General features: G+C 36.5%; 1 protein-coding gene across 6 annotated transcripts in view; it reads left to right on the forward strand.

Moving 5' to 3' along the window:
* Positions 1–16,219, forward strand: part of ACSS3 (acyl-CoA synthetase short chain family member 3) — a 136,532-nt gene that overhangs the window by 62,498 nt on the left and 57,815 nt on the right. For 4 of the 6 annotated variants that reach the window (XM_054080114.1, XM_054080105.1, XM_054080081.1 and 1 more), the window contains 5 exons: positions 3,015–3,203; positions 8,339–8,473; positions 8,749–8,889; positions 11,860–11,940; positions 12,025–12,120. In XM_054080114.1, coding sequence (XP_053936089.1) covers positions 3,036–3,203; positions 8,339–8,473; positions 8,749–8,889; positions 11,860–11,940; positions 12,025–12,120 — 621 coding nt within the window. In that variant the 5' untranslated portion in view covers positions 3,015–3,035. Of the gene's footprint in view, positions 1–3,009; positions 3,204–8,338; positions 8,474–8,748; positions 8,890–11,859; positions 11,941–12,024; positions 12,121–16,219 lie in introns of all 6 variants that reach the window. The other 2 variants (XM_054080125.1, XM_054080087.1) reach the window with 2 other exon arrangements.

A 16,219-nucleotide genomic window follows, 5' to 3' on the forward strand; every position in this document is an offset into this window, starting at 1 on the left:
GCCCCTTCCTACCTTTCCTATAGGTAAAAGATATCTGTTGATGTTTTAATAATGCCTTTTTCCTTTAGCAGGCAAACATTGTGGGTTTTGTGATCAGTAATAATTATAAAATAATAATAATGAATGATAATATACATTGTGTTTAACTACTTATTGTCTACTATCCACACTAAGACTGACTATAACATTACTCATTAAATATTGCTTTCATCACCTCTGGCCTTTCTGTCAACACCCTGCTTGAGAGTCTCAGAAGCAGCAAAGATAGGGGTTAGTTTTATCATTTCTTTGAGATAAGTTGATATTAGCTCTGTGATGTAATGAGTTTGCCAATTTTAATGTTCACAGTGGGAAGCACAGAAAAGGATTTTACCTTTGGAAGTAGGTTTGTTATCCTTCCTTAGAATTACTTTCACCAGTCCTATCTAGAAGCAACTGAGTGCTGGTGGTACGGCAATAAATTCTAGTTGTGTACATGTCCAGGCCTTGGTGATTTTTGTTGGGTTTTGATAGTGTATATTGCTCCATGGAGTATTGATAGGTCTTAATAGATCTAGAATTAAGTGGAACATTTAATATAAAAGGTCTGTTACAAATAAGTCATATAAGTACCTTAGTTTGTGTGAGTTTTCAGTTTGGTGATGGTTTTGCCTTATAAACATGTTCTCTTTTGCGGCTGAAAATAACTGAGAATTTATGCAATATTTATTAAAAATGGAGGCTCTGCTGTTATCTTCTGATGCAAGCATCCATTCATGGGGCTCCTATGTTTCTATTTTCATAAATCCTCAGACAGAAGTTTAGAAACGTGCATAGTATGGTTGTAGATGAACTGCATATTTAATGCAAACACAGGTCAGATGCATCTGCAGCTTCTGGATGTTACTGTCTCAGGTTGCTGAAAGTCTGAACATACGTTCTCACTGAACAGAGGCAGTGAGTAATGCTGTATTATCTTCTTCAGTACATGCATCAGATAGGCTGCTAGGACTGCATAGAATTGGCCCAAGCTTTCTTGAATATGACCATGAAAGAAAGAGCCTGATAACTACAAGTCTTGGAAAGTAACAGTAGTATCAGAATTTTGAAGTATTAAACTGCAGTAAGGTAGCTCTTTAAATAGAGGGGAAAAAAGATGAACAATATAAATAAAAGTAAAACATTTACAAGAAAATCTACCCTCCTGAGTAGCTCATCTTTGAAAGAGAGGGTTCTTCCCTCCTGTCCTGCTTTCACAATGTGTTATTGCCCCTGGCTGCTCCCATTGCTTGCATTATCTGCCAGTACACTGAAATGTCTCTAACTGCTTCAGAAGCTTGGGTATTTTCTGTTCTACAGGCAACATCTCCCTGTTTCTCTCACGAGTTTGTCTCCCCTTTCTTTTCTCTCCGATTGGATTGTACTCGAAGAAAAAGTGTCTTTCACGAGACTAAATTTTACTTCAAACCTTAGCTGTGGTATATAATGAATAAATAAGGAGTAATGCAGTATAGGTAAAATGTGAGGAATTCATATGTGAGTGTTACACCAACAGTGAAAGAGTGGAACGTTTAAACTTCCTATGTTTATTGTATTTTTTTCTAGGGAATGGCAGCCTCTTAAAAAACAGTTTATTCTTGTGAGTCAGAAGAGTTCCCCCGTAAGACAAAGCAACACCTTTGTTCTGAACTTAGGTTTATGTGTCTTCAGGTACTCCAAGAACTTCCTAGAGGATTTAACTTCTTAGCCTTACCGCTAATGTGAAACAATTACAAGCAAAACTGTTCTTGTTACATCTGACTGGTGTGGAACCATGCTTATGGAGTATGCAAGTTTACGACTTCCTGGGATAATTCTAGTTGCATCCTGTTTCCTAGTAGATTTGTTTCCTCTGCTTTGTTTCTTCTTAGTCTGCAGTTTTTCCTATTAACCTATTAGCCTATCTTTTGTGCACCGTTACATGTAGTTTTACCTCTACATATTGACATATACATATACGTTACATATGCACCTCTACATATTGACATCTAATTGAAGAAATTTAAAGGCAGTGAGCAGGTTTAGGTACTGAGTGTTACACAACTATCAGCCCCTGGAATTTGAGAAACCTCTGGCAGCTGACTCCATTCAATTGCTCTCGGGGAATTAGTAAAGTGGTTTTCTTCAGAAGATGCCGCATTTCCATGCTGCAACGAGCAGGCTGGAACAAGTGTGCAGCGCTTGTCATAGGCTCCCATGCTTACTCTAACAACTTACCGTGTGGTACATTGTCCACCCTGGGGTACTAATGAAATATTCAATACTAGTTTTGTGATGGAATACTATTACTGTTGAGGTAATAAATATTTTTTCATGGCGATACAGATGGCTGACATTGCTCCTGATCTATCACATTTTTTGAGTTCCAGTCCTTTCTTGCCATGCACAGTATGTTTTCAGGCTTCTGCATACCAAAAATGAAAATCTGAAAGTGTGAGGAAAAATGATTTCTTAGGTCTAAATGTATTTCTTGGAATTTGTATTAATATTTGATTCAGGGGATAGGATTTCTTGTCTTGGATTCTGAGAAATTTGCAACACTCTGGCAGAGTTAGTATGTCTGCATACCGATTTGTGATTCAAACTTAGCTGGCTAGGACAGAAAGTGTTATGAAATTCTCTGTTTACATCCATTCTTAAAAGCTAAAATTGAGAAATATAAACAGTTGCTTGGATAAAAGAAAGAATGGCTAGAGTGACATTTAAAATTTTGCAAAACATTGCTACTATTTTTTTTTTTTGATCTAATGTGTAAAATAATTAGCTTCAGTCCCTTCTCATTTTTTAAAAAAAGACATGTATTGCACTGGGTTTTTTTAGAAAGGAAATTATCCTAAATTTATTGAACCTGGATTAAATTGTTATCTACTTTCTGTATCATATTGGCTTCTCTCCTTCATGTTCTATGTCTGTTGATTGTGTGAAAGTTGTTTTTTATGGGGCAGCAGAATATCTGGAAAAACTTTTAATATGTTGTGAATATTTTGTCAGTATAGGTCTCCAAGTTAGCTGATGTCATGGTCAGACATGGTGTGAAGAAAGGAGATCGTGTGGTCATCTACATGCCCATGATTCCACAGACAATATACTGTATGCTGGCTTGTGCAAGGATAGGAGCCATCCATAGCCTGATTTTTGGTGGATTTGCATCTAAGGAGCTTTCTGTTCGCATTGATCATGCAAAGGTAATATATATTTGCAATAACAAACAGGATTCCATTAGTTATTCATATAAATTAATGTTAAAACCCTTTTTTTTTCCCCCAAGAAGATCCCATTTCTCTGTGTGATACGCAGTCTCAGTTTGTTTATAATACCTAACATTGAAACGTGAGATAAGTACTGCATCTGTGCTAAAAGTGGTGCTCTTAGAAGAGGCACTGAGATACAAATTTTGACTTATTTTTAAAAAGAATAAGATTAACACACTGATGTCTGTTTAGAGCATACTTTCTTCTCCCATTTGTCAGTCTTTGTCTACAAAGCATCACTTTAAAATTGGCTTTTCACCCAGCATTTTCCTTAAACGTATGAAGAAAATGCTGCCAACTGTAAATGACTTCATTGGTTTACTTGATGTTTATACATATTAGGTAGTACCTTTTTCAGCCATATAGCTACTTCATCTAATTTTTACATGAATCAAGGCAGGTATGGAACCAGTTGTCTGAAGTAAGTGACTCTATATAGATCATAATCAATAGAGGTGAGTGCTTTAAAGGCTTCCATGTTTGGCACAAGTTGAGCACGTTGGTGAAGCATTATAAAAGTCTTTGTAAGTGAAAATGCAAATAGTACTTTAATATCCTACTTAGTAGCTTATATGTGCATATCAGTAGCTTGTATATACATTAGTTTCAAACTAGCTAACAATATTTATACTGCAAGTTTCTGTTCTTGTTTTCTGCCAGTGAACAAGACTAATGTCTTTGTCATCTTGAGAATTCAAACCATCTGTGGTAGCCAGATGAATTATGTAGATGTATAAGCCAAAACATTATGCAGGGTAAATTCCACAGAATTTTTGGAACTTTTACTTCAATTTTTGTGTACAAAAGTGCTTTTCAGATCCCCAAGGCTTGTATTTTATGAATATTTGTAAATAGAAAGTTGAATGCATTCCCTATTAGCAGAAGCTAATAAAGGCAACTGAATTGATTTGTTGGAATTGCAAATTAGAGCTGAGGGAAGACTAATGACAGCTCCATAGTTTTTCATTTTGATCTTCCTGCTCCTTTTTACATCTCTATTTCAAAGAGCTGTGAGAATTAATTTTAACTTATAGAAGTTTTTGATCAGCAAAAAAAATGTAGAAGAAAATGATGGACTTTTAAAGTGGGAGTTGCTACAGTATGAATCATCTAGCATGTTTACTTTTATTTTGCATATTAATTCATTAATACAAATGGACTTTCTCTGACGAACAAAGGGAGACAGCACCTTAACAATGATCTTTGTTTCATGTATTAAAAAGAAAATAGAGACAGTTTAGTCACTTACCCAAGGTCAAATAGCAAGTCTTTTGCAGGATTAGCTATAAAATTACTAGCTGCAGGTCAATGTAAATCCTAATTTATAATGTCTTTTCCTTTGTTTTTTAAAGGCATATCTAAATATTTTGAATAATTTTCACTCCATCTGATGTGTAATGAAATTCTAAGTAAAAAGGAAAGGCACATCCTTAGTCTGAATTTAAAAACATGCTCAAATTTCACAATATTTTAGAGCTTTCTTGATAAGTGAATTGCACAATACTGAAGTTATCTTAAAATATGTATATAAGTGCCTGTAAAAGATGGTATTCTGCTGAACTCAGAAGTTAATTGAAGCAGTCTGAAAAAGCCCGAACTTTTCTATTAGGTTTTTATGTGAATTGGTTTATATGCTGCAGTACAGGACCTGCTGTTGGTAAGATTATTTAGAAGGAGTTAAAGATGTGGAATGGAAAGCTGGCAGTGATGTTCTATTGTAGAAGAAAGGTCAGATTTCAGATTTTATTGTAAGATCTAAGTGAAAGAAATAACAAGCACTTTCTAGTGACTATGAAAAGGTACATATAATTTGCGAGCTAACCTTAATTTATCTTGAATTTTAAATAGGTCTGGGAATGCTCCAAAGTCACGCAGCAGATAGCTTTTACTTTTGTCAGGTATTGGCAGTTACAGACATTCTGAGGTGAATTGTGATGAAGTGATACAGAGCACAAGAACAGGCAGTTTTTGTCATCTTTCTTTTCACCTGAATCTGGGAGTATACAGCTTGCAATATCAAACCAATAGATACTTTGAAGGACATTAACTGTATTTTGAGAAATTAACGTAACATCTGTTTAAGCACTTTATCTTAGTAAACTAGGAAAAATGAAAAGGGTACTTAAGAAACAACATGCTTATGTGCCTATTTGTGAGGGTAGTTGCTATGCCTTCAACAACCAAATTTTCTCATATTTTTTGAGTCATAATAATTATATAGCAATTCCAGAGGGCTTTTTAGATTTTATGTCCAAACCCTCCAAGATAGAATGCAAGTAATGGAGGTTTTCAGACATGATTTTTGAAAATGTTTCACTAAAACAGTGTTATGAATTGCAAGTGAACCACAGTTCTTTGAAATACAAAATGGATGTGACACCCAGGTTACTCAAAACTATCTGTTACTGTCTTCCACTGAGGTCAGAAATACTATATTCCTCACTTATTGACAGTTGATACATTTTGAGATTTTAATAAAATTTCCTTGAAAAAAAGGAGCTAATATTTTGTGAGAGTTTATTCTGAATGAGATGTAGTTCCTACGTACAGGTATGCTATGAGTGGTTGCTGCTCCTTCTCACTGTAAGTTGATTGAACCTTTTGGGTGATTAGACAGCAAGATCACCTGCTGATACAGAACCTACTGATGCACAATTGCCTTGTGATAGGTGCAGTCTGGACTTGTCTTGAAGCACTGTTTATTTTTGTAATAGCTATTGTAGATTAGAAGGTACTGTCTTGCTTTTTATTTTTACCTATGTGTGTGGTGTGATTCAGGTCTCTTTCTTTAGAGCAGTGTATAATATCTGACAGAACTAAATGCACATGGCAGTCTGACTTGGATCATCTAACCACAAAGCCAGAGCAGTGCCAGCAGGTGCAGCAGAACTGTATAATGACTGCACAAGCACTGGGTTTCTTGAAAATGCATCACTTTTTTTAAGGAAGAGAGAGGGACAACAAAAGCGCAGTAAGTTTGGGCACGTGCTTGTGATCAAGGTGAGTGGCTGAGGCATGAAGAGGAAAGAGCTTTACGTGTTGAACAGTGAGAGCCTGGGTGCCGGATCTCTCTGTAAATCTCTTCATGACACTCCTGACATTTTGTGACCCCAAGCGACTTGGTTTTCAGTTTGGGCTTTTTGCAGCTTTACAGTTGGCCCAATAAAATGTCTTCATTGCTTTTTCTAAAGTTTGTCTTATATGCTGTTAAAAGACTATGAAGGAGTTTGCAGGAAGTGTCTTTAGAACAGAATAAAACTGTCTGGTACTGTTGAGCCTTGCTTTATCTCATTTTTTTATCTCTTCGTATTGTTTTTTTCCTACAGCTCACTATCACTGGCGTTCCTTCTCCAGCAAACCTTTGAAGTTTCCTGGTTTTCCTTCAAACTAGCTATATTGCTATCTAATCTTATTGTGTAGGACTACATGAAGCCACAGAAGGGGTGGGAAGTGGCTGTATGAAAGCAGTATGGGAATAGAGCTGCAGAGGAAGTGATGTCAGTAGGCAGAGACATGAAACACTGGAAAACAGCAGTTAAAGCCGGTAATGAACCTTTGATTTGCACAGAGTGATCCAAGATGCTTACAAATACCAACCTTCACTTAGGAGTGGAGCCAATTTAGTACTGGATATTTTTAAACTTCTTTACTGCATACAAAGCCGTTGATGAGCAGAAGTGACACCTTTTACAAATGACTGTAAACTTAGTGTTGACAACAGTGTTTCATCTTAACAATTGAATAGAACTGTGTTAATATCGTACATTAATTACAGTCTAATTTTGGGATAGCCTCCAGATGAATTTTCAGTTTCACTGCATTGTATTGTATTACATTTTCTTAAAATCGGTGCATCTCAAAAGAGAAAATTGACAAATACTGGCATTTTAAAACTCCTCCTAAATCCTTACTTTGAATAATAACTAATTAGCAAACTCCCCTGAATGGCGAGTTTGGACAGGAAACATTTTATTATTGCACAAGAAAACAATTTAATCTGTGCTGAGTTTAATGCAGCCTTAACTGTGACGTTGTGGTTTGTGCCTACTTAATGAGATTTATGCTAATGCACACAATTAGTAAACTATCTTGATCAGTCTGAGGGACCTAAGATAAATGTACTTCTAAAACTCCAAAAGCAAGGAGATTGAAGACTCATTCTTTACCAATTAAAATGTGTTCTAACAAATAGTTTATTTGGTGCTCTCTCTCTTATTTCCTGAAATACAAGATATAAAACTACTGATCTTGAGACTTAAATCAAAATAGTTTGAATGCAGGTTTCTTAACTTCAGAAATCTTACATAAAACCTGAGGTTATTTTAATGACAGATGCTAATGCCACATTTGGAAATAGAAATTGTTCTAAAAAGCCTTCAAAGAACTGCAAAAGTCTGTTTTTTTGTTGTTTTGCAACCATTGCTTGAAAAGCTAGCTTTGCTTCCCTCCTGCACCTTATGACTTCAGCTTATTCTCTTACTGTATTTCTAGTTTCCTGTCTTGTCTTGTTTGCCTTCTTTTTCCTCTTTCCCCTGTTTTCCCTTCCATGCCACTTAGTTGCAGGCTGGAAAAGAGCCAGCGAAGTGCAATAGTTGGTTTTGAATTATACCATTGGGTGCAGGCAGATAGTTAGAAGTCAAGCCAAACAGGAGAAATATTTGTTGACATCACTTTACCACTTCTTCTTAATGGAGGGGCTAAGATAGAAGTGGGTTTTTTTCTCTGTTCATTAATTTTTGTGCAACTTACAAGAACTTAATACTGTTGATTTCTTACTGAAATTTGGTTGAAAATGGTGAAGAGTGCCAGAGGTTACTAGTATGTTCCTGAACAAGAAACATATACTTGGACAGCAAGATCACACATAATTTTTTTTTTCCTTAGACCACTGATCTACCCTCCTGTTTCTAATTATGTGAAGATAGATCTTATATGTTGAGTGTCACTAATCAAAAGAATTTAATGGAAAACATGTTATTATATATTATAAATATATTATTATATGTTTACATATTACGTATATAAAATATCCAAATGTATGTATTAACACTCTAACCTCTTTGTTTTAGCCCAGACTTATTGTAACAGCAAGCTTTGGAGTAGAACCAAAAAGGAAAGTGGAATACATATCCCTTCTAGAAGGAGCACTGGCAAGGGTACAGAACAAACCTGATAAAGTTCTCATTTACAAGCGACCTAATTTGGTGGGTGTACAGTTGTGCCTTTAGGTTAACTTTTAGATGTGTATGTTTTGCTTTTAGAAGCAAAATTTTGTTGTATCTGTTGTTGTTTGGTTTTGAATTTTTTGAGGAACTTTATATTCCTAAGATTTAAATAGTAAATAGAATTAATGCAGTGGAGAGATTATAGAAGAGTGATTAGTACTGTATAAATAGTTGAATACTACATGTTTTTTTGACCGACTTCCATGTGTTCCATCTGTTTTTCTTTCAATGCTTTTTTATTTTTCAACGGACAGGGCGATGTTCCCCTTACCCCAGGTCGTGATCTTGACTGGGAAGAAGAGCTTGCAAAAGCACATCTTCATAAATGTGTCTCCGTTCCCTCCGATCATCCACTTTATATTCTGTATACATCTGGAACAACAGGCTTGCCCAAGGTAAAGCACTATCTCTAGTCTAAGTGCCTGTGACCAACCCATTTGCAGTTCCAGTTGAGAAAATATTTAATTTAAAAGATTGAAAATATTTTGCTATAAATGCTGAGCATTGCTTGAAATGGTTTAATCTTTTATTCGTACTTCACTACTTAAAAGTCAGTAGCTAAAAAAAAAGTCACATTTGTTTATTTAGTTAGTACTAGTATAAAGATAAATTGTGTTTACTTCAAAATATTTTAACAGTATAAACTTTTGAGGACAGCAGAATGTCTTTTATCCAGTAATATCTTCTGTGCTTTAACTGTTTGAGATAAGTGTAGTATAATCACTTGATAGCAAGATTAGTTAATGTGTCACTCATGTAATGGCATTTATTGCTGGCTAGTCTTTGCTTATTTATCATTTACATATTAGCTAATCTCCCCTTAGATAAGATGTGGATGATGTTACAGTTTAAATGGAATCAGGCACATTCTGAAGACTTGTGTTACTGAACAGTTCTGAGAATGTAATTCCCATGTAAATGAAAGTTAGTTGAACAAGGGAATACTAACATAAACCGTTCTTTGAAAATGTTTGTCTTCAAATGTGATTAGTCTTAATAATCTATTTTTAAAAGATTTTATTTTAAAAGCAAACTCTTGAATGTTTGCTTGGTTCTTACAATTGTCTTTTAAAGCGTAGAAGACAAGTTGAGTGTAATTTTCTGGAGGTGGTGTTGCATGACAAATTCAGAGAGAGTATCGCACATCTCTGGATATGGCAATACTTAAACTACTACTAGAAAATTATTTAATGATGTGTCTTATAAAGTTCAGAAACTGTGGGCAGATAAGTGAAAACAAACATTAGTTTTACTGAGAAGAATATCTTCTTTTGCCTGTGGGTATTTTAAAGCAACATATGTATCTAGAATTATTAGTATTTTACTATATTGTCACAGAATCTCAGAATCATTCAGTTTGGAAATGGTCTTTAAGATCATAGAGTCTAAATGTAAACCTAACACTGCCAAGTCCACTGCTAAACCATGTCAGTAAGTGCCACATGTACACATCTTTTAAATGCCTCCAGGGATGGTGATTCACCACTTTCCTGGGCAGCCTGTTTCAGTTCTTGACAACCCTTTCAGTAGGGAAATATTTACTAATATCTACCTTAAACCTGCCCTGGCACAACTTGAGGCCATTTCTTCTTGTCCTACCACTTGTTGGGAGAAGAGACCAACACCCACCTCACTGCAGCCTCCTTTCAGGTATTTGTAAGGAGTGATAGGGGAGTGCTCCATCTCCTTGTCCATATAATTGATAAAGATGTTAAACAGAAACTGCCCCAACACTGAGCCATGGGGAACACCACTTGTGACCAGCTGCCACCTGGATTTAACTCCGTTCACCAGAAATCTCTGGGCCCAGCCACCCAGCCAGTTTTTTACCCAGCGAAGACTGCATCCATCCAAGCCATAAGCAGCCCATTTCTCCAGGAGAATGCTATGGGAAGTGGTGTCAAAGGTTTTGCTAGACAACACCCACAAACTTTCCCTCATCTGACAAGCAGGTCAAAATAAGATCCTTTATTACAATAGCTATTTTCCTTGACCCTTAGTTTCAAAATATAGTATCTCAGACATGAAAGTTCTTAGAAGTTTGCTTCACTGTGTTGGCTCTCCAGAGAAAACACAGACATCTTGATGAATGAATCACTGTTAAAAGAGGAAGATTGTCAAGTAGCATTAATCTACAGTGAGTAACATAATGAATAAAATAACTTCTTTAGTCATTTAAGGAACTTGTTTTTAAATGGTCATGTAAGTAAAATTACTCAGTAATTACAAAACTTCTGTTAATCTCAGAGTAGGGGCTTAGTTAGAAGATGTGTCTAACAGACAGTCTGCTTTCTGAAAGTTACTAAGTGTTAGTTAACCATTCTGTGCTGCAGCAATCTCCATTTTAATAAGTTAGTATGTTTACAGTACCTCATTTCTTGGATGATGCCTGAAAGTGCCTATTTCATTCTATTAACTACATAAAGCAAATGTACTGTGCCTAGCACAGACAGATAGCCGTGTTGTAATACCTGCACTGTAGGCAATTGTTTGGTCAGATGAATTTTAGTTCAGGACATCAGGATGCAGTTTAATTAATTTCTTCTTCTAGAAGCAGTGTGCTAGAAAATAATTACATGTTAATTACATAGATTAAACATACAAATATTGCAAAATATTTCAAAATTTTTCCTTTTAACAGTGTTCCAGAGCTGTTTTTTCACTTACCAAGGTGCACAATGCTATTGGTACTCTCTTGTTCTAATTTTTAATGCCTTTTTTTAGACTAAGGCTAGGTTGTTCTTCATTTTCCATTTGTATCTATACTTCAGGCTAGATATTAAACCTTTCAGCAATAGATATATGGTTTAAGCCAATTTTCTGACATCTTTAAAAAGAGTCGTTGCAGAAATAGGGGTACGTTTCAGGGACTAATTAACCCTAGTTAGTTTAGGGATCAGCTACTCCACAGGTGCACCTTTTTTCCAATGATGAAACAGAAAGACTAGACCGTGAAAACATTCCTAGCATTTAGATGGCTACAGTTTAAGTGAGGTAGATACTCAATCTCTTGTTTTTTATGAGAGTATGTTGACTAAACATTTGTATTTTCAATTTTAATTAGAGAATTCTAGTCTTTGTTACTTACATTCTGAAAACTGTTATCATCTAGGGCTTGAGTTGGTTCTTTTTGTCTGATTTATTGTATGCTTGTTTATTTGTTTATTTGTTTTCCGAAATTGCTTCTTCAGTGGGAACGCTAGCACAAGCATGTACTTGCCAGAATGGATCCTTTTCTTAAGTAAAGAGTATTGGAATTAGACAATTTTGGGCTTATTGCTGCTAAAAAAGCCAAATTTTCATTGAAGACAGGAATATCACTGCATCCTTCAAATGATCTGAAATATTCAATTTTTCTCATTTAGGGTGTTGTCAGACCAACGGGTGGCTATGCAGTTATGCTGAACTGGACCATGTCAGCTGTATATGGACTCAAACCTGGTGAGGTAATTCTGTTAAAAATTCATGTAAATTTTTTTTAACTCCTCCTAAAAACTCCTCAGTATATTTATGTTTTTATTTCATTTTAGGTGTGGTGGGCAGCTTCTGATTTAGGTTGGGTTGTTGGTCATTCCTACATTTGCTATGGACCTCTCCTTCATGGGAATACTACAGTTTTGTATGAGGTATGACCCATTCTGAAAAGACAGCTTTCCCTCCAGTTGATGATCCTGATGATCCCGTTTGTACCTGTCCATTCTTTATGCAATATATACGTAAATTGTCTGTATGACTTCAGTGTTTGTACTCTTCTGTATGTTACAGTAAATCTTAAGGAAAACTTACTTCACTATTCCTCAGACTTCTTTACTTCATCTGTGTGATTGGTGATGGTCAGCAGGACAAGGCCAAAACAGCAGACTTAAAAATAGCAGATAATAGAATGTATCTGTGTTGCTGAGGCTTCAACCACAGGCCATTAGACTACCTTTATTATGGATCCAGGAGAGGATGTTCTGTTTTGCCTCTCTGGAGATCATAGAATCATAGAATTGTTAGGGTTAGAAGGGACCTTAAAGATCATCTAGTTCCAATTCCCCTGCCATGGGCAGGGACACCTCCCACTAAAGCAGGCTACTCAAGGCCCCATCCAACCTGTCCTTGAACACCTCCAGGGGTGGGGCATCCACAGGCTCCCTTGCCAACCTGTTCCAGTGTCTCACCACTCTCATGGTGAAGAAATTCTTCCTGGTGTCCAGTCTAAATTTGCCTCTCACCAGATAGCAGATACCATTCTGTTTCTTTGAAATGCAGTGGTTAAGGTAGGGGCTGTAGGCAATGTGTGATCTCTTCCTCTGCCCCAAGTCACGTTCAGGAAAGGTCATATAAAGGGGCGGGCACTGTGGGCTTCGATAAAGCATAGTTAGGTTAGCCAGGTTTGCCCAAAACAAATGGATTGAATGCAGCAAGGGAGTGTGTGAAGCACACAGGTGTGGAGGAGAGGAAAAGAGAGGACAGAGGGAAGTACTGGTAATCAGTTTCTTTTTAATCATTGCATAACATTTGCCACATTGAAAGACATTGATGTCCAATGGTATTCCTCACATCCCTTTCCATTCACTCGTGAATGCTCAGTGGATTGATGACTGTCTTCAGGGAAGGAGTAGACAAATTCCTGACACAAGTGCGTTGCTGGGTGCCCCACCTGTGACAAAGAGAGCAGAAGACTGTGCGTACAGGCACTGCGGAATCTGTGCTCATTATTTCTGTCTGAAGGAAGGTCTCAAAGATATCCTCACGGATGGTTCAGACTGAAAGTGATACATTTAATTTGGAAGGTACTGAAACATTTGCACAGTGTCCGTCTCAGTCCATGGTCCAGTGTGTTTCAGATGAAGCAGTGTTGATTGAGGTCCCATTATGCATTCGGTAAAAGCAAAAATTAGGCCTGTGCTGTGCCATTGTTAGAGTGTACCTTATAGCGTGGGGTGCAAGGGTATGCTCATTGCAATTGAAGACATCATGAATAATCCTGTCACTTCCTGGGAAGGAGGCACTGGCATGTGTTTTGGTTCTGTGACCAGAGATACGGAAGACGGAGGATATAGAAACTTTATGGTGGAGCCTACTAGCAGTGTGTGAACTAACATGCTACTGTCATCTGCATTAAACAGATGAAAGGGACACATGATACTTCCTATAAAAGCAGTCCCTTCCATCAAGGGAGCGAAGATCTGTAGGGTCGTGTTCCATCAGAAAACTCTGAGCTGTATTTTTGGCTGAGTGTAGTCTAAAATAAACCACAAATAACATCTAATGGAAGATGTAAAGAGTGTTGCTTTAAACAGTTTGATCTACCGGTCTGCTCTAATTCACCTCACTAGTCACTATGTAAACATAGTCTGTGGCACCATATTCATGTTTCATATTGTTGTTTCATGCAGTTCTAAGTTTATTTGTACCAGCACATGTGAAAAGAAGAAGATTGGTAATCTCTCATAAAGCAGCAGATTGTGCCTAGGTTACATGCTGTGTGTGTTGCTTTATGCAAAATCCTGTTGCTTATCTTTTTTGTAACAGAAAATTGTTAAATAAGAAACAAAGTGCAATGTTTAAAAGCAAAAAAAATTGAGGTCTTAGAAATGTGTTTTGGAATTTGTTCTTGTCTTTGTGGTTAACTTTTAACTTTGTGGTTAGCTTTTAAAAGTGTTAACTTTTTCTTCCCTTTGTGGAAAGACTGTGGGTAGTGTATTATATTATTCCATGAAATAGAAAATGAACTTTTGTCAGGTAGCTTTTATTCCCAGTTATTTTGAGATCTGTATGATCTGAGGCTAATAATTTTGTGTTTTAGCTTCTTAGTCATTGAATTGATGTTTCAATAATCTCTCAGAAAATCAGGTTTGCAAACCAAGTATTTTTTATTAAACATTAAAGTACATAGAGTGGTGACAAGAAGTGCAGTGGTTTTTTTTTTTTACCTAAACAGCTTAGACAGAGAAGCTCACATGCCTTAGTGCTCCCACCCAAAAACTGCAGCAGCTGGAGAAAACTTAAACCAATGGTTATTCTTAATTTGAAAGTCAATGTACCTTCTGTCCAGATAGTTTATTGGCTGGCTTAATGTCAGTGTTCAGCATGAAAGCTTGCAATGAATGCGTTATTGGAATACATGATGCAGGGAATAGCTACAATGCAACCATGGCAATAAAAATCAGCCATTCATTTGAGTATTACTTATGCTTAGTTCTTTTTTTGAAGGGTCTCCAATGTGCTAATCTGGTGGAATCCACTTGCTTCTGTGAATTTACAAACCCGCTCACCATGGAACTTCTGAAAGCTTTTAAGTCAATGACAAATGTCAGCTTGCTGATTGCAGCTGTGATGCTTGGTTCTTAGTGTGCGATACATCTGCGTATTGGAGCACGTGATGGGGTAGAACATACAAGTTCTGAAGGACATTGGGAAGCAAGGTTATTTTTAGGACATAGCTAATTAAAAGTAATGAAGTAGGGTTTGGTTTTTTTTTTAAGGGGGAAGTTTGTTTAAAAGCAGTAGATCGAAGTCCCAGGCCAAGGGAAAAAAGGCAGAATTCAGAAGGAACAGGCGAGTGAAAAAACGTGTTAAACTCATGAGGTAGACTTTCTTGCAGAAAGGATTCCTTAGTAACAGAATATATCTTTACGTGCAAAAGTGAGTACGGTACATTTCCCAGAGTTCATATATTCAAATACATACGATGTATATGCATTTGCATAGATGGATAAAAATATCCAGAAGAACTAGCCCTATATACTAGCGTACTTGAACTTGCAAATAACTGCAGATGCAGAGGTGGATGCCTGACATTTTGTAATATGTGTGCACATGCTGGACAGCTGTCCTATTCCTTTTGCTGATCCCAGAGGTTATGCTTGTCAGATTCTTCTGTCCTTTTTTCATTTATTTAGGGCAAGCAGAGATACATCTGTGAGAAATCCTAAAGGTTCACTGAAGAATTTGGGTATTGATTTTGATACCTTGGTTTGAGTCATGTAGACTCAGTTAACTGCTTATAAAAGAAAAATATCACTGCAATGTTCATTCTATTGCATATAAAAAGATAATTTTTTTCCTGTGAGGAAAAGAAAGTCTGGACTCTCTTTTCTAAATTATTGCGGTGACAAAAGAGAGCACTGTAAACAGCAGAAACAAGATTTGGCTCTGAAAATTTAACTGAAGTATGTGTGGCTTTGTGTACTGAGATATTCAGTGTGCATTTTTCACCTGCCTTTTCCAGAGGTGAAAGGGTGAAGAACGGTCTTTGTGCTGCACTTAAATCCTGCAAGACGCCATTTATCCCTCCTGTCAGATGGTAACAACCTTTGCTCTTACATCTTTCTAGTATGTCAGGACCTTGTGAAACCTTTGGAAATTTAGTATCCTTAAGAAAAAGCTGGTACTTGTTTTGACCTTATTCCCTTGTCTGGAAATGAGGGCTTAAAAATGCATGTGGACATCACTGTAGGCTATATTTAAATACTAACATGCCATCCTTCAATGTTGAATCTTCTTTCCCAGCAACTTAAATTATTTATATACATGATCAGAATTAATATGTGTGTTCAAGATTTATGAATCAGACATATACTTTAGGAAAAAAAAAAATCTACTTTCTGATCTTACAGTTGATGACATTTTTTGTGTTAAATAGTATGGATCAATGTATGAGGTTAATTTTCTGGTGTACAGTCTCCACACAAGCGAGACATCTTCGCTTTCTTGTTTTGCTTGCATTTACTCACA

This window comes from Cuculus canorus, chromosome 1 (assembly GCF_017976375.1).
Source record: "Cuculus canorus isolate bCucCan1 chromosome 1, bCucCan1.pri, whole genome shotgun sequence".
In the NCBI taxonomy this organism is placed as follows: Eukaryota; Metazoa; Chordata; class Aves; order Cuculiformes; family Cuculidae; genus Cuculus; species Cuculus canorus.